At 42.2% G+C, this 23002-nt stretch overlaps 1 protein-coding gene across 1 annotated transcript in view; it reads right to left on the reverse strand.

Annotated features, from left to right (window-relative positions):
• LOC126416294 (dipeptidase 1-like) overlaps window positions 1-23002 on the reverse strand; it is a 306787-nt gene that overhangs the window by 153703 nt on the left and 130082 nt on the right. Inside the window, exon 6 of the mRNA XM_050083947.1 lies at window positions 5751-5820. Coding sequence (XP_049939904.1) covers window positions 5751-5820 — 70 coding nt within the window. The remainder of the gene's footprint in view (window positions 1-5750; window positions 5821-23002) is intronic.

Here is a 23002-nt window from a genome sequence, read left to right on the forward strand (position 1 = left end):
AAAATCTAATAGCCATGGGGGACTGGAATGCAGTTGTAGGGGAAGTTGCAGAAGAAAAGGTTACTAGAGAGTACGGGCGTGAGACAAGGAATGAGAGAAGAGAAAGACTAATTGAGTTCTGTAATAAATTCCAGCAAGTTATAGCGAATACTCTGTTCAAGAATCACAAGAGGAGGAGGTATACTTGGAAAAGACCGAGTGATAGCGGAAGATTTCACTTAGATTATATCATGGCTAGACAGAGATTCCGAAGTCAGACTAACAGACTATCGCAGAGGAGAGAGGGGATGGGTGGAAGCCTCTTGAGGGGGAAGACTTGTCCGATGTGACAGAAGAAGAAACAGGGGATCCAGTATCAGCATCGGAATGTAAGAGAGGTTTGGAGGAGTTAGGATTAAATAAGGCTAAGGGTTAGATAACATTCAATCAGAATTTCTTAAGTCACTGGGGCAAGTGCCAACAAAAGGACTAATCACGTTGGTGTGTAGAATGCATGGGTTGGACCACATACCATCTGGCCTTCTGAAAAATACTGTCCCCACAATTTCGAAGACTACAACTGCTGACAGGTGCGGGAATTATTGCACAATCAGCTTAACAGCTCATGCATCCAAGGTTGTGACAAGAATAACATACAGAAGAATGGAAAAGAAAACTGAGGATGTGTTAGGTGACGATTAGTTTGGCTTTAGGAAAGGTAAAGGCACCAGAGAGGTAATTCTGACGTTGCGGTTGATAATGGAAGCAAGACTAAAGAAAAATCAAGACACGTTCATAGGTTTTGTCGACCTGGAAAAAGCGTTCGACAGTGTAATATGATGCAAGATGTTTACACACCATGCACTAGAGCCAGAGCGAATAATAAGTGTGGAAGACCAAGAACGAAGTGGTCGGATTAAAATAGGTGTAAGATAAGGATGTAGCCTTTCACTCCTGTTGTTGAGTCTATTCATCGAAGGAGCAATAATGGAAATAAAAGAAAGTGACCTTAAAAAACCAATAACGGACGGTGGAAGGAGAATATCAGAAGCAGACTAGCACTGGCAAAAAGAGCTTTCCTGGCCAAGAGAAGTCTACTAGTATCAATCGCAGGCCCTAATTTGAGGAAGAAGTTTATCAGAATGTACGTCTGGAGCGAGCGTTGTAAGGTAGTGAAACATGGACAGCGGGAAAACCGGAACAGAAGGGAATCGAAGCATTTGAGATGTGGTGTCGAAAATGAGATGAACTGATATGGTAAGGAATTATGGGGTTCTGCGCAGAATCTTAGAGGAGAGGAATATGTCGAAAACACTGACCAGCAAAAGGGACAGGATGATAGGACATCTGTTAAGATATCAGGGAATGACTCCCATGGTTACTAGAGGGTGCTCTCGAGAGCAAAAAATTTAGAGAAAGACAAAGATTGGAATACATTCACCAAATAGTTGAGAACCTAGATTGCAAGTGCTACAATGAGATGTAGAGTTTGGCACAGGAGAGGAATTCGTGGCGGGAGGCATCAAACCAGTCAAAAGGCTGATGAAGAAAGAAAAAAAAATGACGGGTTTATGGCCAATTTTGGGGATGTCCGGTTCTACCTCACCATGGAAGGTACTTCCTATTAGTGGTTGGCTGATCGGCTTGCACTAGCCGCACCACGCACGAGCAAGTTTGTGGATGGCGCTGTTTGCGATCCTTTTACGGCGTTGATTACCATTGGTTATGTTTGCCACAGAGGAGCTTGATGACAGTGGAGTGGACCACCGATCCCGATCGCTATTTGGTAAGTAATATACACAGACCCGCAGCTGACAATGTTATTCATTGCATCACATACATCCAAAAATAATCTTAATCAAGGTAATTGGAGGAAATCAAGAATGAGTTCAAATGGTTCAAATGGCTCTGACCACTATGGGACTTAACATCTGAGGTCATCAGTTCCCTAGAACTTAGAACTACTTAAACCTAACTAACCTAAGGACATCACACACATCCATGTCCGAGGCAGGATTCGAACCTACGACAGTACCAGTCGCGCTGCTCCGGACTGAAGCGCCTAGAACCGCTCGGTCACCGCGGCCGGCAAGAATGAGTCTACAGAAAAAATTCGGTAAATGCAATTCAACAGACGGAGTAAATATCGAAAGTTTATGGAACATTCCGTCGATTCTTGGAGGAACACAGACATATCAAAAACTTGAATACACAATAGTAATGTCCCATGATAAAATGTACTTAACAGTTCGTTTCGAACAGGCATTCGGCTTCCTAGGCCATCGTCAGATTACGTACTACTAAACAAATTGTTCGCACAACTTCGGTCAAGTATTCACAGCTGCACAAAGATTGTTTCTCAGAAATATGGGACATTTTACGAATATATCGATACAAAAACATTAACATAATGTAATACCCAAAGAGGTTCAGTACAAATAAATCTTATATTACATTATATTCAAGGATTAAAAGGTTATGAATATGTAAGCCAAATACGTTGTCCAACTGAGCAATGGTACTGCTTGCTGAGTGGTAACGTGTTTGGCTGATATGCAGCAGGCCAGGGTTCGATTCTCGGTCGTGTTGGATATTTTCTCCGCTCGTGGACTGTGTGTTGTGTTGTCCTCATCATCATCGAATCATCACCGACGTGCAAGACGCTCAATGTGGCGTCACCTAAAATAAGAATTGTAACCCTGCTGCCGAACTTTCCAGGTCTGGGCCTCTGTGCCAACATCGACACACGATCATTTCATTTCATTTCATGGTACAGACTACTGTGTGACAGGCGGAGAAAGGGGGCGGGGGCAGAGGGGACAAAGGAGTCTATGAAATGTGAGTGTGGAACATTTATAACGAGCATATTATTTAGTGGTGAGAGAAATATTAAGTGGCTGCTGCTACTTTAGTGAGGGTGAGTAACTGGAATGTTTGGTCAAGAGGACGAGATCAGGATTCTTTGATTGGTAATTATAAATGGCCAGAATTTCGGGTAATATTAGTTTCCTGCTTTTGGTTCCTCTATGGAGAACATCACATTTAATGTCGTATAAATGACGTTCATTCAGAGCATATTCTGCAATGTTGCAATCTTCCTTTTTCGGTCTCCAACTCCTTTCATAATCAGTCAGTCTGGTAGTTATAGCTCTTCGTGATTGGCCTGCATATAAATGGCCACAGAGATTTCAAGAAAGTAAAGATATTACTACAATATATTTGGCTTATACAGTCATATACGTTTAATCTTTAAATATACTGTAATGAAGATTTATTTGTTCAGAAACTCTTTCGGTATTACATTATGCTAGTATTTTTGTATCGACATATTCCTATATATTTCCATATTTTTGAAAACAGTCTTTGTACGGCTACGATCACTTCCTCCCTTATGTTGAAAATACACATTGTATACGCAGAAATAAAAGTAGACCGTATTTACTCGACGACTTTCACCAGGTAACGCTGTCGGCCTCGCTTGCAGGGAGTACTATGTTTCGTAAGTTAGCACGCTCTTTCACTCGGTTCACTACTGAAAATTTACTAAATTTTGTCATTAACGTGCTTCTTGTATGTGAGTAACTTAATGAAATCCTGATAATACCATCATTTTATCTATGAGCTACTTTGGTTTAAAGTCCTACAACTTGTCCTTTGTGAGATACGAAGAAGTGACTAGGGCTCTAGTGTCACCATTTTCCGCAGCAAGTACATAAATATTGATTTTATAAAGTGAAACACTTTTTTCTCGCTGCAGTCTATACTTATTTATGTTCTAGAGGTATTTCGCCATTTACTTTTTGGCATCTTCAGTAGATTTAATATTGAATAAAGTAGTTTCATTATTATATCCAATAGTTACAGGTTAGAAATCGGTTCTCGCCATAATTTTTTTAAATAAATTACTACTTATAGCTATTAGGTTTTGACAGTGCAACTTCTAAGAGATAGAGCAGATAATAGCCGGAGAAACGAATAACTGCCAGTAAAAATTTATTGATATAAAACAATTTGGCGTGAAATGTCATTTAATCTATAAGCGTCGCATATAAAAACAAGATGTATTATTTTCGATTAAATGCAGTGAAGATGTCTTAAAGTAATAGGCAAAGGAGGTTCGAACATAAATACACTACTGGCCATTAAAACTGCTACACCAGGAAGAAATGCAGATGATAAACGGGTATTCATTGGACAAATATATTATATTAGAACTGACATGTGATTACATTTTCACGCAATTTGGGTGCATAGATCCTGAGAAATCAGTACCCAGAACAACCATCACCGGCCGTAATAACGGCCTTGATACGCCTGGGCATTGAGTCAAACAGAGATTGGATGGCGTGTACAGGTACAGCTGCACATGCAGCTTCAACACGATACCACAGTTCATCAAGAGTAGTGACTGGCAGATTGTGACGAGCCAGTTGCTCGACCACCATTGACCAGACTTTTTCAGTTGGTGAGAGATCTGGAGAATGTGCTGGCCAGGGCAGTAGTCGAAAATTTTCTCTATCCAGAAAGGCCCGTACAGGACTCGCAACATGCGGTCGTGCATTATCCTGTTGAAATGTAGGGTTTCGCAGCGATCGAATAAAGGGCAGAGACACGGGTCGTAACACATCTGAAATGTAACTTCCACTGTTCAAAGTGCCGTCAGAGCGAACAAGAGATGACCGAGACGTGTAAACGATAGCACCCCATACCATCACGCTAAGTGATACGCCAGTATGGCTATGACGAATACACGCTTCCAATGTGCGTTCACCGCGTTGTCGCCAAACACGGATGCGACCATCATGATGCTGTAAACAGAACCTGGATTCATCCGAAAAAATGACGTTTTGTCATTCGTGCACCCAGTTTCGTCGTTGAGTACACCATCGCAGATGCTCCTGTCTGTGATGCAGCAGCCATGGTCTCAGAGCTGATAGCGCATGCTGCTGCAAACGTCGTCTAACTGTTCGTGCAGATGGATGTTGTCTTGCAAGAGTCCCCATCTCTTGACTCAGGGATCGAGACGTGGCTGCACCATCCGTTACAGCCTTGTGGATAAGATGCCTGTCATCTCGACTGCTAGTGATAAGAGGCCGTTGGGATCCAGCACGGCGTTTCGTATTACCCTCCTGAACCCACTGTTTCCATATTCTGCTAACAGTCATTGGATCACGACCAACGCGAGCAGCAATGTCGCGATACGATGAACCACAATCGCGATAGGCTACAATCGGACCTTTATCAAAGTCGGAAACATGATGGTACGCATTTCTCCTCCTTACACGAGGCATCGCCACAACGTTTCACCAGGCAACGCCGCTCAACTGCTGTTTGTGTATGAGAAATCGGTTGGAGACTTTCCTCATGTCAGGACGTTGTAGGTGTCGCCACCGGCGCAAACCTAGTGTGAATGTTCTGAAAATCTAATCATTTGCATATTACAGCATCTTCTTCCTGTGGGTTAAATTTGGCGTCTTTAGCACGTCGTTTTCATGGTGTAGCAATTTGAATGGCCAGTAGTGTATATAAATATAGATTGATTCAAGGAGAAATTGGGAGAAACTTCCTTAAACTTTATGTTGTTATTTTTAATTTTTGGGCTTTCTTTTACGTTTCATTATTTAATTAGGCTGAAAACCCACAAAATTTGTAAATATACTGCACTTGTGTAATGTAAAAATAAGAATGTACTTGTCTGATATGATGGATTCAACTGAGTAACAAAGCACATAATGCGTAACCTACATAAACGTTTTAAAAAATGTCGTCACCTTTCCAAACTCAGTGAGGCCATTGTGTTCAGGTGTCCCACCTTCACCGTCCACGGGAGAGGCGTCCGCCCTGCAAAAGAAGGAACATAGGTACACTATAACTCGACTGCTAGAGTTGATTACAAAATATTCTCTGAAAGAAATGAGACACCTGTAAATGCGAAAAATGAACACGTGTAAAGGTGTGAAGAACAAACAGCATGTTAGTATGGGTGCTGGTAGAGGATTACGAAACCCATACTTCAAAGCGCAGTGCTGTTGGGAAAACACCGTACTCTATATTCCGAGGAGCCATACTGTCTTAATAATCTTAGAGATGTTAGGATGATATCGAAAACGATTACTGTAATTAACGATATTTCAGCATTTTTGGTCTCTCCGAAGAAGCGCCCAACATACTGAATGTCAGGTATTATTTGGTATTATTGAAAACAGCTATCAGCAGTATTCATAGTTTATTTAATATTCCGCAACGAATTAAAACTCAGATCAGATTCTTCTATACGGGTAATTGAACTCTTTAATTGACAAGGAAGCTCAAAATGTCCTTATGTGTCCAGAGATAGGAACACGTAATGCACCGAGGAAGACTGTCGATCAGGATCGTTGTGGTGGTACTGGTGATGTGGGGTGGGGAAGCATCGTGCTGCACCCGCGTACTGACCTCCAATTGACCTCCAAATAATTGAAGATGGCACCCTTGCTGCTCAACGTTATCGTGACACTATACTCTTTCCTATGTGCTTCTTTTTAGGGGACTTTTCAGCTCGGACTTCATTTTTGTGAATGACAATGCGCGACCGCATCAAACAGCGGAGGTGGAGGAATTCCTGAAACTAGATGATATTCTGTGAATGGATGGGCTTGCCTTTCCCTGGAATTAAGTCCCGTCGAGCACGTGTTTGTTGCGGCGGGCAGGCGCGTTGCAGTACGTCCACATGTGCCACTGACCATCCACCAGTTGTCAACCGCGCTGGTGGCGGAATGGGAACATATCCCACAGGAAATCCTTACAACCTCGTGACCAGAATGGGGGCACGTTGAAGAGCATGCATTGCCGGTAGTGGTCACTACACCCACTCCATTAAGCACCATGAGCCGCCTCTCGTAATATCCAGGGGACTGTTACGAATCACGGTGACTTCAATGTAATTTTTGTCTTTCAATAAAAGTATCACTTTCGTTCGTCTCAGTGCGTATTTCATTCGATTACCTTCTATCCTTGAATGTAGCCTTTCTTTCTTCCAACGGTCAAAGTCTCGTCGATTCATGGGAGCCGGCCGGGGAGGCCGAGCGGTTCTAGGCGCTACAGTCTGGGACCGCGCGACCGCTACGGTCGCAGGTTCGAATACTGCCTCAGGCATTGATGTGTGTGATGTCCTTAGGTTAGCTAGGTTTAAGTAATTCTAAGTTCTAGGGGACTGATGACCTCCGCTGTTAAGTCCCATAGTGCCCAGAGCCATTTGAACCATTTTCGTGGGAGCTATGTTGCTTAACAGCTAAACATTTTGCGCAAATTACTTTGTTACTTTCGCCTTATATCGTCTTATAATTTTGCACACCAGGGTATATATAAAAGGCCATTTCAACACAGCGAACTGTAGAACACAGGGTGTAAATATTAAGTTGACAAACCAGAATAATTCGAAAAATAAGCTTCCTACGAAAAAATGTGTAGAATCCAAAGTTGATTATTTTCGAGGGGTACATCTGCTATAATTAGCCAGCCATCCCAGCCCCTTGGGGGTGGGGCGGGAGGCAGCTTTAAAATTTCAAATGGGAACCCCAATTTTTTATTGCAGAATCAGATTCTACATAAAAAACTACGTACATTTTGTCTTAAACATTCGTTTTGGTTATTGGTAGTTGGCGCTGTAATTTAAGAAAATCCATTTTTGCGTGGAAAATGGTTACGGATAAATAAAAGAATACTTATTTACTTCCTAAATTTTAATTCGCTAAAACTAAAACTCCCCCTCTGTCCCCATAGGTTGGGGTTTGAGAGAGAGGAACTAGAGTTTTACAAATGTTGACCCAAATAAAGTTTTACAAATATTTGGGTCAACATTTGTAAAGCTCTCTAATTCCCAAATCTTTGTAAAACTCAAATTCCTCTCTAATTCAAAAATATTTGGGTCGACGTTTCTAAAACTCTAATTCCTCTCTCTCAAATCCCACGCTATGGGGAGAGAGGGAGAGTTTAGTTTTAGCGAATCAAATTTTACGAAGTAAATAAGTATTTTTTATTTATATGCAACCATTTTCCACGAAAAAACGAAAAGATGGGTTTTCTTTAATTACAGCGCCAACTACCAAGATTCAAAATAAATCTTTAAGACAAAATGTACGTAGTTTTTTGTGTATAATCTGATTCTGCAATAAAAATGGGGGTTCCCATTTGAAATTTTAAAGTTGCCTCCAGCCCCACCCCCCAGTGAGCTGGGGTGGCGGGCTTATTTTAGCACCAGCAGATGTCCCCCTCGAAAATAATCAACTTTGGATTCTACACATTTTTTCGTGTGAAGCTTGTTTTTCGAGTTATTCTGGTTTGTCAACTTGAAATTTACACCCTGTATACAAGGGAAAACCATCGCTACACAGAAAGAACCTCAGGCTCTATGGCACAGGATTCGCAGCACACAGGACGATCACAGACGCTGTAATGGACTTCACATCGCCTAACGAAAGAATCACCACACTGAAAATTAAGTCGGAAAACAGAGCATACACGCACACACACCAATAAATCACCACAACAAATGGTTCAGATGGCTCTGAGCACTATGGGACTTAACAGCTGAGGTCATCAGTCCCCTATAACTTAGAGCTACTTAAACCTAACTAACCTAAAAACATCACACACATCCGTGCCCGAGGCAGGATTCGAACCTGCGACCGTAGCGGTCGCGCGGTTCCAGACTGTAGCGCCTAGAACCGCACGGCCACTACGGCCGGCTCACCACAACAGGAGGGACCCATAGGCCATTGAGTACTTTTGGACAGTAATGGAGGAGACAATCAAGAAAATACCTACACACCGAACTAAAATTATTCTAGGAGACTTCCACGCAAAACTAGGAAAAGAACAGAAATACAGACACATTACAGGAAGATACACACTACACCGTGACACAAACCTAAACGGCCCCAAATAGAATTCTGTGAGACACATAACCTCAAAGTCATGTCAAAGAACTTCAAGAAACCCATACAAAAATGGAAATTCCCAAAGGGCAAGAAAGAATTACGGGTCGACAACGTCATAATACATAGAGAATCACAGAGGGAAATCCAGAACAACAACACTCGAAAGGGCTTCTGTGACTCGGATCACCAGGTACTATAGATAAAGACATGCCTAATCCCTAAGAGGAAACAACAGAAAACTAAGATCATGAGACCAGACCCAGAATATCTAACACTCAACCAAGAGAAAATACTGAAAACATTTAAGACAGGAAGAACGCAAAACTGGGAACAGCTATCAGGAAAGCTTCAGGAAGCCATGAAAATAGCAGTAGCACCGAAGCACCGAGAACCAGGAAACGCCGTTGGTGAAACCAAACATGGGGCCTAGCAATCGAAAGACGAATCAACACATGGAAGAAGTTCAATAGCAACAAGATACCAGGAAACTGGCAAAAATTTCTCAAATCACAGAAACACACAAGTATAATTATCCGTAAAGAAACACGAAACTAGAAAAGACGAAGCAGACTTCATAAGCAACAACACGAGGAATTTCTACAGGACGTTCAGAGAAAACATGATGAAATACCAAGCACCGAACCTCTGCTTTAGGAGACCGGATGGCAGACTAGAGACCACTACAAAGAACAACCGTAGCCTCCTAGCGAAGTACTTCGAGAAACTCCTAAACGCAGAATTACCAACAGAGACAAACTAGACACAGAGGAACCCGCACCAAACCCAGATGTGGAACCACCATTGATAGAAGAAGTAAGAGAAATCATCAAGAAACTCAAGAACAATAGAGCACCAGAACAGGATGGAGCCATCGCGGAATTCTGGTAGCTACAAGACCCGGATCTCACAGAACACATACACATCATGAAACAGGTATGGGAAACAGAAGAGATACCGAAAGAATGACGCTCAAAACTGATACACCCGCTACACCAGAAAGGGGATAAGTCGGGTCCAAACAGCCATTGGGGCATCTCGATGTTATCTATCACATATAAGATACTTTCGAAAGCACTGCTAAATAGATTCTAAATAGATTAGAGAATCAAACAGACCACCTGATTGGCGAATAGCAAGCTGGGTTTCGTAAAAATAGGTCGTGCGCTGAACAGATATGGAACCTTAAGATGATACTGCAACACAAACAGAACGTAACCATCATCTTCGTCGATTTCAAGAAGGCGTACGACTCAGTAGACAGAGAAAACCTCTTTAAAATCCTGAAAGAATACAGAGTAGATAGGAAGACTAACCACAATTCAGCAAACACTAACAAACACAACATCTAAAGTGAAGTTCTGTAGAGAGCTCTCAGAACAATTCGAAATCAGAGCAGGAGTCAGACAGGGCGACGGTCTCTCGCCATTACTGTTCAACATAGTTCTAGACAAAACAGTGAAGGAATCAGAAAATACACAGAAAGGAGTACTGTTAGGAAAAGTAAGAGTCAAATGACTAGCTTTCGCAGACAATTTAGCCATCGTAACGGTACGAGAAACAGAAACAATAAGAGCCATAGAGGAACTACACGACATCGCAGCCAAGACCGGACTACAGATATCGTACGAGAAAACACAGTTCATGAACACCCAAAAACACCCATCACTACACACAAAATATGGGAAAATTCTCAGAACAGAAAATTTCAAGTACGTAGGAGAAAGAATACAGATTACAGGAAGAAATAAGGTATCTAATGGAGAGAGAAGAGCGAAACTAGGAAGGCCTACAAACTAACTTGGAATCACTGCAATAAGAAAGCTATCTCACGAAAGGCCAAGCTACAATACTACGAGACGGTGGTGCTACCAGAAGCACTATACGCAGCCGAGACCACAATAGTACAAGGAAAGACACGAATCAAACAGATAGAGAAAACGGAACAAAAAGTACTCAGGAAAATATTCGGGGTGACGCAAAAAGACGCGGTATGGATAAAGAGGCCAGCTGAAGAACTATTCGAACACACAGAGAAAATAAAAGGCCAAATCAGCGAACGAAGACTACAGGTTTACGGTCACCGCAGCAGAATGGCACCACAAAGGATAACGAGACAGATCTTGGACTGGGTTAGCACAAGGAAAAAAAAAAAAAAAACAAAAAACAAAAAACCAATTGGATGAATGAAGTAAGAAATGGCATGGAACAACTCAACATCACATAGGAAAGAATAAAAACAAAACACTCCTTAGAAACCTGATCAGAAGAAAAAACTACAAGAGACACCACACAACAAGCGAACACAATGGACCGAAGGGAGACGACAAGAACACAGCCAGAGGTTGAAGTTACACTGGGCGAACAGGACAAAAGAGAAGCCGAAGAGAACACAGGACAGATCGAAGAACAGAAGCAAAAACACAGCACACGAATGAGGGAAGTTTGGGCAGAACGCAAAGAGAAAACAGGGACATGAAGCTTAGTCTAAATGCGCTTTTCATGGGCATACACAAATTATATTCAGAAAAAGAACAAGATACCTTGAACGGCTAGAGATAGGACGTTCACTTTCACAGGACATGTATGTTGTGCAGAAATAATTAGCATTTGAAACATGTTGGACCAACACTACCTATCCTAAAATGTGCCTGCAGCTCTCGTACTCGCTATAAACCGAAGATAATCGATCATCGTAACTTCAGCAAATGTGCACGACGCCTCGCAGGCGTATGCGCGAACTACACTGTCAAATCAGCGTGTTTCAAAGGGGGCGTATTATTAGCAAGAAAGGATGTGATGCATCCATCCAGGAAATTGATAACGTGTGGGACGAAGGGCAACGGGTGTGTGCAGAATGGTTCACGGACGGCGGTAGAACGGTCGCACTACACAGACCATCCCCCGAGAAGATCGACACCTCATCCGAATGGCAATACAGGACGGATCTGAGTCCTCCTTGGCTCTGGCGCAACAATGGAATAGTGTAACACATCGTACACTGCCGTTAATTAGTTCGTCGCAGTTTATTACGGCATGGGTCACGTGCGCGTCCTACACTTCTCCGCCTGCCTTTGACGAATGTGCAGAAACATGCTAGACGGTAATAATGTATGAAGCGACGTCACCGGGTACAGGAATGGCATCAGATAGTGTTTTTGAAAGAATCCAGGTACTATTTGTGTCAAAATGATGGCCACATTTTTGTTCGCCGCAAAGGGGGGAGAGGGGGGGGTCAGTGACTGCGTTTGCACAAGACATACAGCGCCAATCCAGGGCCTTACGGCGTTGGGTGCTATTCGGTATAACCACGAAACACAGTTGGTGCGTGTCCAATGACCAGTGTGATCTACTTGGATGATATCCTGCGACCCGTAGCTATATCTGTCCTGCACAACACCCCAGACGCCATTTTTCACCAAGACAATGCACGACCACATGTTGCAGCAAGAACACTTGCCTTCTTGGTGTCACAGGATGTCAGCCTTCTACGCTGGCTCACCAGATCACTGAAATTGGTGTCAGTCGCAAATGTGTGACTAAGGGGAAACGACAGGCACAGCTCTGTGACCCAATGCCAGCCACCAGATATGAACTTTGGAGCCTGGTGAATGCAGAGTGTAGCATGAATGACTATACCACAGGACAGGATTTGCGCCTTATACTCGTCGATGACGTCACGCATCGAACAAGTTACCAGGGGCCATGGTGGACCCTGTACCTAGTAGGTAACAGGACACATGTTGCACCGAGATGACTGAACTCCTAATCATTTCTGCAGAACATAGTAATGTACAAGTCCTGTGACTAATCGTTCAAGGTATTCTGTCCCTTTTTTTTTTTTTTTAGCATATACTAGCTACACACCAGTGCTTCGCAACGGAGCGGTGTTTGCATAACGCTGAACAGCACTTTTCAGGGTTCCTAACTCAATCAGTAAAAAGCAGAACCCTTTTAGGATCACTCCGTTAATAAATCCGTTTTTCCTAGGCAAGAAGTCATATGCAAATGAAACCTGTCGAGGGAAGTAAAACAGTTTCGCAAAGTTTTTAATACGCAAAGCGGAATCACTTGGTTCGTACACTGTAGCCAAGTAAATTCAGTATTAGTTTGTGTTCGTAAAGATAGGACCGCAGCACTTAATTCTGCGACTGGCATAAACTTACGAAAATTCTTCTGTCACTGAGATAAACTAACAGCGTCATGTATTGAATCTTTGGGGTACTACGAAACTAACAGCGCTGTCTGTTGCGTGTGTCTCTGCTTCATGATTCAAAATGTTAATCAAAATTATACTGCATTGCCGCTGGCAGTTTGTTTGCAATTAAGGTTGATTCTAGTCCATTACATTGCATTAGTTGGCGTCGTTCATTCCATCAATTTGTATGTTAAATACTGCACGATTGGGAGCATATAAATGAAGTGTATATGTGCTGACCTGAATGCGTGAGATAATATATTTTTGTCTTTTGATCTGATTCATATGTCTCTTTCGCTGTGGTTTTACTGCGTCATGCGCAAATAGGTCTTGCAAACCATCGTTTAAAGACACATGCTCGCTGAAATTCTATTCATGAGGAAATGCTTCGACAGTTTCATCTTTTCACATGTTTTTTGAGTTATTTTTGAGGAGACAGTTAACATAGTTTCGTATGTTGTTGTACGATGCGGGCAAGCTTAGTAACAGTTAATAGCGGACAATGGTTAGCTTGTTAAAGGGAAATCGAATGAAAAGTTTGTCGCTACAGTACAATACATTTAGTTTCCAACACACAGTTGGTGGCAACAGCTCATGATATTTCCATTTAAGGCAGTTCTGCGTGAAATTAACACGGTCTTACTGTCTTTAAGTGAAGTGCACGTAAAAACCATTTCTGGCACGAGCTTCACAATAAAGTTGCATGTTACTTAAGTAATAAGGACCTTGCAGAGGTGGAGTAGCTTATATACCTCAACGACACACATAGCGGCATTGCAGGTGCAACAACGAAGAGTTATATGAGGAACGGCAAGACTAGCATGTGGTTCATGAAGAGCTGCAGCAGCCTTTGCAGTAGCTGCAGTAGCAACAGTCTGTATGATTAACTGTTTTAGTTTTATAACAATGGCCATCATAACCTAACTGTGCTCGTAATGCAAATAGCTGAAAGCAAGGGTAAACTATGTCCGTTGTTTTTTCCAGGGGCACACAGATCAACTGTATGGCTTAATGAAACTCCCTGGCAGACTAAAACTGTGTGCCGGACCGAGACTCGAAATCGGGACCTTTGCCTTTCGCGGGCAAGTCCTCTACCATCTGAGCTATCCAAGCACGACTCACACCACGTCCTCATAGCTTTACTTCTGTAAGGCTTAATGATGGTATCTTCTTGTGTAAAATATTCTGGTGGAAAAACAGATCTCATTCGAATCTCCGTATGGTGACTATCTAGGAGGACGTCATAAAAAAACGAAACTGTTATTTTCGGAATGTGTGATGCTTAAATCGGGTAGGCACGTTAGAGAATTTAAAAAGGGAAATGGATAAGTTAAAGTTAGATGTCTTGGGAATTAGTGAAGTTTGATGGCAGCAATAACAGGATTTTTGGTCAGTTGAGTACAAATTCAAATAGGGAGAATGCAGGAAAAGATTTAATAATATAATCAGAACAAAAGGTAGATTCTATGAACAGCAGAGTGAATGTATTGTCGTATCCAAGATAGACACGAAGGCAACACTCATCACAATAGTACAAGTTTATATGCCAACTAATTCCGCAGATAATGAAAAGATTGAAAGAACTTTTGATGGCATATGTGAAATAGTTCAGATAAGGGAGAGGAAAATTTAATTTTGACTGGAAAATAGATTTCCGTAGTAGATAAACGAGGAGAAGGAGTAATAGTATGAGAATACGAACTTGGGGGAAAAGAATGAAAGAGGAAGTGGGCTGGTAGAATTTAGCACAGGTAATAGTTTAACCATGGCTAATACTTGCTTTAAACCTCTTGAAAGACGGCTATATACTTGGAACAGACCTGGATTCACAGAAAGGTTTCAGACAAATGACATAAAAATAAGACAAAGATTCTGAAACCAGATTTTAAAGTGTATAACATTTCCAGGAGAAGATGTGGACTGTGGCCATAATTTATTGATTATAACTTGCAGACTAAAAATGAAGAGTGTTTTGAAAATTAAGAAGCTAAGAAGATGGGACCTGAATAAACTGAAAGAATCAGGGAATATCAGCCAACTTTGAGCTTAAGCAGAGGTAAGAAGCACAGTAAAAGACGGAATGAGTAGCCTTAAGAGATGGAATCGTGAAGGCAACTGAGGATCAAATTGGAAGAAAGTTAAATCCCAGTATCCACAATACAATGTCAGACGTCAGTAAACACCATCTGCGGGTATGTAAATGATTAGAGTTGCAGTTCTCTGTGATAGATGGAACGGCCATCGGTGTGCTTTAGTTTTGTTCATGTCTAGGATTGTTAACAGGCCTGGTAAGATATACAGGTGGTTAGTGGTATAAGAGCAGATAATTTTATTGGTGACTGAGGACAGTGTTTTGAACAACATAACATCAGTATTTATTTCATTTGCAGACTAATAATTGTGTATATTACGAGTAGTGTGTTTTTACGTTGGTTAGTATCTCCAAGTTCATGTGGCAAGAGCGAGACATTTATACTTATTTTTCCTGGGCAGCAGGTCAGGTGTTAAAGCGTGGACGCAGAATTGATACTTTGTACTGACAGGTGTAGTCTACTCAGTGACGCAGTTACGTCTGTGCAGAAAACATCACGCAGTAAATTATGCCGCGTGTGGGCGGGTAGACAGAGGCAGAGAATAGACAAGTGACACACTGAGAGAGATACATATGAAGGTACCAAAGATAGAAGTATCTGCTCTTATACCCCTAACACCCTGCATAAGGGGTGTGAACAACGTCAGATGTTGAGTGACCACTGAGAAAAACACGAAGATGCTGCATACTCGTGTGAAACAGCGATGTCAGCACCACAGAGTTTGGTCTCCATTTGGCCAGCTAGTCGAATCGTGCTGTATGCAGCCTTGAGGTGCGTTCTGACGTGGCGGTGTCTCGACGTTGCACTGCAGGGGAACGTGCCGGCAAGCACATTTAACGTGAACGTTGCCGTCGACCATGTCTGACCACCACAAGGAACGATCACTGTACTGTGCACTATTCACATCGTAGCTCCTTCACAGCTGCACCTCCCATCCTAAAACAAGTCATGGACTCCTCGCAACAACGTTACCCCACACAATTGTCACTAACGCCACAACACAGTCGGCTGCGTTTGGAGTGGTACCCTGACTGAGAAGCTTGGGCTCCTGATGATTGGCATCGTACTGTGTTCAGCGATGAATCAACGGCCCTGCATTACCCCGGATGACCAGCAGAGGCGAGTGTGGCAGCGACTGGGGAGATTTCTCATTCGTCCAGTGCTTTGGATAGGAACAGCTGTGTTACTCCTGGCACCATGGTGTGGGGAACCATAAGGTATGACTAAAAAATCGGACTGACAGAGGTGCAAATTTTCAAAGCAAGAATGGTTAGATGAGACTTAAGAAAATGTAGAAGTGTGTGTAATTAGCGGAAATATAAATGCCGCCTAGAAGAAAATTAAAAAGAACTTTAGAGAGAAGAGAAGCAGCTATACAAATATCAAAAGCTCACACATCAGCCCAATAATAAGCAAAGAAGGGAAAATTGAAAGTGGAAGAAGATACAGATGTGTTAAAAATGTGAAATGAACTAGAAGATAACATTATAAAAAGGGGAGACATGAGTTGGGAGATGTGGTACTGTGAGAAGAATTTAAGAACTTTTAGAAACACTGAAGTCGAAATGAGGCCATTAGAGTAGACAAACTTCGATCAGAACGTTTTGAGATCCTTGAGATAACCAGCTATGACAACAATTTTCCACCTGATGAAGAAGATACATGGAAGTCCAAGGAAATAGGTATAAGCATGGATATGCAAATACAGAGATATGTAAACAGGCAGAATACGGCTGCGGTCGGCAACGCCTGTATAAGACAAGTGTCTGGCGCAGTTATTAGATCGGTTACTGCTGCTACATTGGAGGTTATCAAGATTTAAGTGAGTTTGAGCGTGGTTTTATAGTCGGCGCACGAGAGATGGGACAGAGCATCTCCGAGGTAGCGATGAAATGGGCATTTTCCCGTACGACCATTTCACGAGTGTACCGTGAATATCAGGAATCTGGTAAAACGTCAAATCTCCGAGATCACTGTGGCTGGAAAAAGATCCTGCAAGGACGGGACCAACGACGACTGAAGAGAAACGTTCAGCTTCACAGAAGTTTAACCCTTTCTCAAATTGCTGCAGATTTCAATGGCGGGCCATTGACATGTGTCAGAGTGCGAACCATTCAACAAAACATCATCGAGATGGGCTTTCGGAGCAGGAGACCCACTCGTGTATGCCTGATAAGTGCGCGAGAGAAACCTTTGAGCCTCGCCTGGACCCGTCAGCATCGACATTGGACTGTTGATGAGTGGAAACATGCTGCCTGGTCGGACGAGTCTCGATTCAAATTGTATCGACCGGATGGACGTGTACGGATATAGAGACAACCTCGTGAATCCATGCACACTGCTTGTCAGCAGAGGATTGTTCAAGCTGGTCGAGGCTCTGTCGTGGTGTGGGGCATGTGCAGTTGGAGTGATATGGGACCTCTAAATATGTCTAGATACGACTGTGACAGGTGACATGTACCTAAGCATCGTATATGATCACCTGTATCCATTCATATCCATTATGTATTCCGACGGACTTGGGCAATTCCAGCATGACAATCTAACACCCCACACGTCCAGAATTGCTACAGTGTGGCTCCAGGAACACTCTTATGAGTTTGAGCACTTCTGTTGGCCACCAAACTCCCCAAACATGAACATTACTGAGCATATCTCAGATGCCTTGCAACGTGCTGTTCAGAAGAAGTCTCTACCCCTTCATACTTTTACCGATATATGGACAGCCCTACAGGGTTCATGGTGTCAGTTCCCTCTAGCGCTATTTGACACATTAGTCGAGTCCATTTCACGTCGTGTTGCTACACTTCTGCGTGCCCGCGGGGGCCCTACACGATATTAGGTATGTGTACCAGTCTCTTTGGCTTTTCAGTGTATATGAGACAACGAAACACGATGTAACAAGTCCAATTCTAAACAAGGAAGGTGCTGAGAAATGGGAGTACTGAAAGAAATTCAGTTTAGTGAGTCACGCTTGCAAAATACTGAAAAATATGTTATTTACGGAAGACCGGAAAGAGCGGAATGTGGCCTCGGGGAAGGTCAGTGTGGGTTCCGTAGAAATGTAGGAAACGCGAGGCATACTGATCCTACGATTAATCTATGCAGATAGGATAAAGAAGGCAAACCTATGTTCTCAGCATCTGAAGATTTAGAGAAAGGTTTTGAGAATACTACTGCAATACACTCTTTGGAAATCTGAAGTTAGCAGAGATAAAATAAAAAGAGCGGAAGATAACACTTTACAGAAACCAAGATGTAGTTATAAGTGTCGAATGTTACGAAAGATAAGTGGTGGGTTTGAAGGAAGTGAGACAAGGTCTGTCCCTGATGTTATTCAATATGTACATTGAGCAAGTAGTGAACAGAAGCAAGAGGAATTTTGGAGTGGTCATTAATGCTATGGGAGAAGAAATAACGATTTTGAGAGTTGCCGAGCCGGCCGAAGTGGCCGTGCGGTTAAAGGCGCTGCAGTCTGGAACCGCAAGACCGCTACGGTCGCAGGTTCGAATCCTGCCTCGGGCATGGATGTTTGTGATGTCCTTAGGTTAGTTAGGTTTAACTAGTTCTAAGTTCTAGGGGACTAATGACCTCAGCAGTTGAGTCCCATAGTGCTCAGAGCCATTTGAACCATTTGAGAGTTGCCGATAACATTGTAACTCGGTCAGAGACAGCAAAAGATTTGGAAGAGCAGCTGAAGGAATAGATAGTGTCCCGAAGTTTATATCAACAAATTCCTGACGTTTATATCAACAAAGATAACGGTGAAGGTAATGGAATGTAGTCAAATTACATTAGGTGACGCTGAAAAAATTAGATTAGTTACCGTAGCAAAATATCTTATGGTAGTCGAAGCAGAGAGGATATCAAGTGCAGACCGGCTATAGCAAGAGAGTATTTATGAAAAAGATGAATTTTTAACGTTTAATATGAATATATGCGGCAGAAAATCTTTCCTGAAAGTGTCTGCATTTACTGTAGCCTTGTTGGAAGTGAAATGTGGATAGCCTTGTTTGGAAGTGAAAAGTGGACGATAAGCAGTTCACAAAATAGAAGTTTCTGAAATGTTACGCTATAGAAGAATGCTGAATTGGATGGGTAGATCAAGTAACTAATGAGAAGGTACTGAATCAAATGGAGGGTAAAGGAAATGTATGGCATAAATTGACGAAATTACGGCATCGGTTGATAGGACGCATCCTCAGATATGAAAAGTACTCGTCAGTTTGGTAATGGAGGGGAGAGGTAAAATTTGTAGGGCGAGACCAAGCGATGAATAAATTAAGCAGGTTAAAATGGATGTAAGCTACAGTAGTCACTCTAAGATGGAAAGGCTTGCACAGGATAGAGTAGTATGGAGAAATACATCCAACCCGTCTTCAGACTGAAGATAACACTTTCAGCACTGTACCCGAACGCCGTACCGGCGCGCATGTAGCAGCCGTGTGCACAGTCCCCGTATCCAGTACGGGTACAGCTTTTACATTCGCTGAAATGTGTTTTCCTGCATGCTGCACAACTGCCAACTGTAGGGTAGTCGTAGTAGTTCGTGTTTCGTCTCCTAGATGGAGCAGGAGTTGATTTACTGAAAATTTTGTAGGAACATCAGACATTAGCTATTAAAACTATCATGAAGAACAGAGAGGGCCGACCAACAGGTTTCAAAACATGGAAGCTGAAGCAAAATAATTTTTTTGAAGGATTCTATTCCAGAGCAACAAACGTGATTAATGTGATGTACGTTGCTTCTCCACAAAACCTCAGGCAATCACCAAAGTAGTTTCTGTATTTTCGGAAGGAGGTTCTATAAGAAGTAGAAAGCCGAACATTATCACAATCTAAAATGAGTAAGACTAGTGTAGATCGGTTAATAAGCTTTACAACTAGAACCCAATGGCCCGAAATTCATGGTGTCTGCTGTGTATGGTTTTGTTTAGCACTAGGATGTCACCAAGAATAAAGATGTCTCTAGTGGAATTTATATTTAAAAAAAAAGAAAGGTTAGCTTGGACTTCGTAGCTGAAGCAGCAGATATCCGGTCGTTGGAACCAACATCGATCGCTAGCTTAGACAGAAATTTTGGTCACCATTTTCCATAAAAGGTAACCCCCACTGCCAAGATAGTAAACGCCATGTCACATGGTAAAGGAAAGAGAGACCGGCTGGCGAATAAGGAAAATAAGTACATCATGCTGCAAAGACTGAACTGTTGAATTTTGTGTACCACAATGCTTTCAAGACTAGCATTCGGAGGTAAATTATGTATAAATTACATGTAATCTTTTTGTAATATAATATGAAATAAATATGCACTTGTGAAGTTGTGCTTGTTTTTACTTATTTATACTTGAAATGTTTGTGAAAAAATGTAAAACTTTTTCCGAGGAAGACTTTTTCATGTTTTTTGCAACGCTAATACATTAGTATTGAAGCGAATATACATGTAATCAAATATAATTTTAACCTATAAAGTCTGGAGTTTAAAGTTATGTTAGATGTGTGTCTATAAGATGTTTGACTGCAGTATAATTATCTTTAAAAGTGACAGAAAATCGCCTGTTCACCCACGCTTTCCAAGAGGAAAGATAGCAGTGTGGCATGTGTTAAGGAGCTTTTCCACTACAAGTAACTTGTTATAGAGCATAAGGAATTTACAAGTACGTGCCTCATACACATTTCCCATTAAAGGTCTCCCACAGCCAGAAATGTTAATATCCGATCATTGATTTCTTGTTCAAAAATACTCAACTTGTGATCTTTTATCGCCCATCTGATTTCGACCCTAAAGACCTGGAAACACCCAGTGTTTTGAAGAAACTGAAACACATGTTGAAAATTCATGTAAAATTACTAGCATTTTTTGTAAGAGGTCATTTTATTAAGCAGAGGATGTATATATTTCTCATCGGAAGATGTAATCAAATGGTGAATGTACAGTTTTTTGTTTGAGTGAGCGAAGAAGAGTGATTGCTCCAGGGCAATGCGCTCCTCGCTCTGAGGTGGCAGTGAGAGGAAATGATTGAGATTTACGAGGTGTTTGTAAATCAGTTTGCTATACGCGATGCGGGAGAGATAACAAGGGATTTACGGGAAGCTACGAGCAAACACTCGTTTTGCCTTTGCGCAGATGCACAGACGAAATATATTTCAGCTGTAATGAAAATACATTATTTCATGTTCTACGAATTCAGAATTTCAGTCGAAACTAGAGCCAGTAATTTCATATAAGACTCGTCGTATGCCGTTGTTATCATTTCACAGTTAGGAACAGAAAGAGAGGGGTAAAAAAAGGTGGACGCAGCATCGCCCGCGTCCAATTTCCAATGGCGTAATGGTGGCATTGCGTGGGAGAGAACGAAAAGAGAAGAACGATTTTCCGATCTACAATACGCATAACGTACGTTCCTGCTACATGCAACATAAAAGCGGATGGCTCCGTATTGAACGAGAATGCATGGCTCAATTGTTCGCACAACGCAGTCAAGCTATTTTGGTTACATTTCTGCGCTCGTCGTAAAGATTGGTTATTGCTGATGTAGTGTAGTGGTTTACGACAGCCTGTTCTGGACAGGTCTGTTGTGACGCGAAATGTAATTGTTTATCATCAGTCCAAAAGCTTTTACACAGGTAAGTGCTACTCCGAAAGAATGTGCTGCAGAATCTGAATAAAATATTTTGTCATTACTGTAGAATCTCAGCAGTGTAACACAATATGATTTAATTCCGAAGTTGTTTCTGCCTGAAAGTAATTCAAACTTGCTCTTAAGGAAACCGGAGTTTTTGAAATGTTTTTGGAATCTATCCGGATGGCGTCGTCTAAATTGACCGATATTTCGGCAAGCTCATTAGTTGCCATCATCAGGCGGTGCTCATGCCTGATTTTGTCTTCCGACAAGCATATTTCTCCACGAGCGTGCCACTTACCAAGTTTGATATCAGTACAAGCTTTGGTTGTTCCTTATCGGTGTGATGCTTGTGTTCTGTGCTTCTTTACTATACCATCCGGATTGACAGACCTGTGTTCAGGATCCGATCGAAGGTATCGTCTATGAGTGGACTTTACACTACTGGCCATTAAAATTGCTACACCAAGAAGAAATGCAGATGTTAAACAACGGGTATTCATTGGACAAATATATTATACTATAACTGATACGTGATTACAGTTTCACGTAATTTGGGTGTATAGATTCTCAGATATTAGTACCCAGAACAACCAACTCTGGCCGTAATAACGGCCTTGATACGCCTTGGCATTGAGTCAAACAGAGTTTGGATGGCGTGTACAGGTACAGCCCATGCAGCTTCAACACGATACCACAGCTCATCTAGAGTAGTGACTGGCGCATTGTGACGAGCCATTAGCTCGGCCACCATTGACCAGACGTTTTCAACTGGTGAGAGATCTAGAGAATGTGCTGGCCAGGGCAGCAGTCGAACATTTTCTGTATCCAGAAAGGCCCGTACAGGACCTGCAACATGCGGTCGTGCATTATCCTGCTGAAATGTAGGGTTTCGCAGGAATCGGATGAAGGATAGAGCCACGGGTCGTAACACATCTGAAATGTAACGTCCACTGTTCAAAGTGCCGTCAGTGCGAACAAGAGGTGACCGAGACGTGTAACCAATGGCACCCCATACCATCACGCCGGATGATACGCCAGTATGGCGATGACGAATACACGCTTCCAATGTGCGTTCATCGCGATGTCGCCGAACACGGATGCGACCATCATGATGCTGTAAACAGAACATGGATTCATCCAAAAAAATGTCGTTTTGCCATTCGTGCACCCAGGTTCGTCGTTGAGTACACA

This window comes from Schistocerca serialis, chromosome 8 (assembly GCF_023864345.2).
Source record: "Schistocerca serialis cubense isolate TAMUIC-IGC-003099 chromosome 8, iqSchSeri2.2, whole genome shotgun sequence".
Classification (NCBI taxonomy): Eukaryota; Metazoa; Arthropoda; class Insecta; order Orthoptera; family Acrididae; genus Schistocerca; species Schistocerca serialis.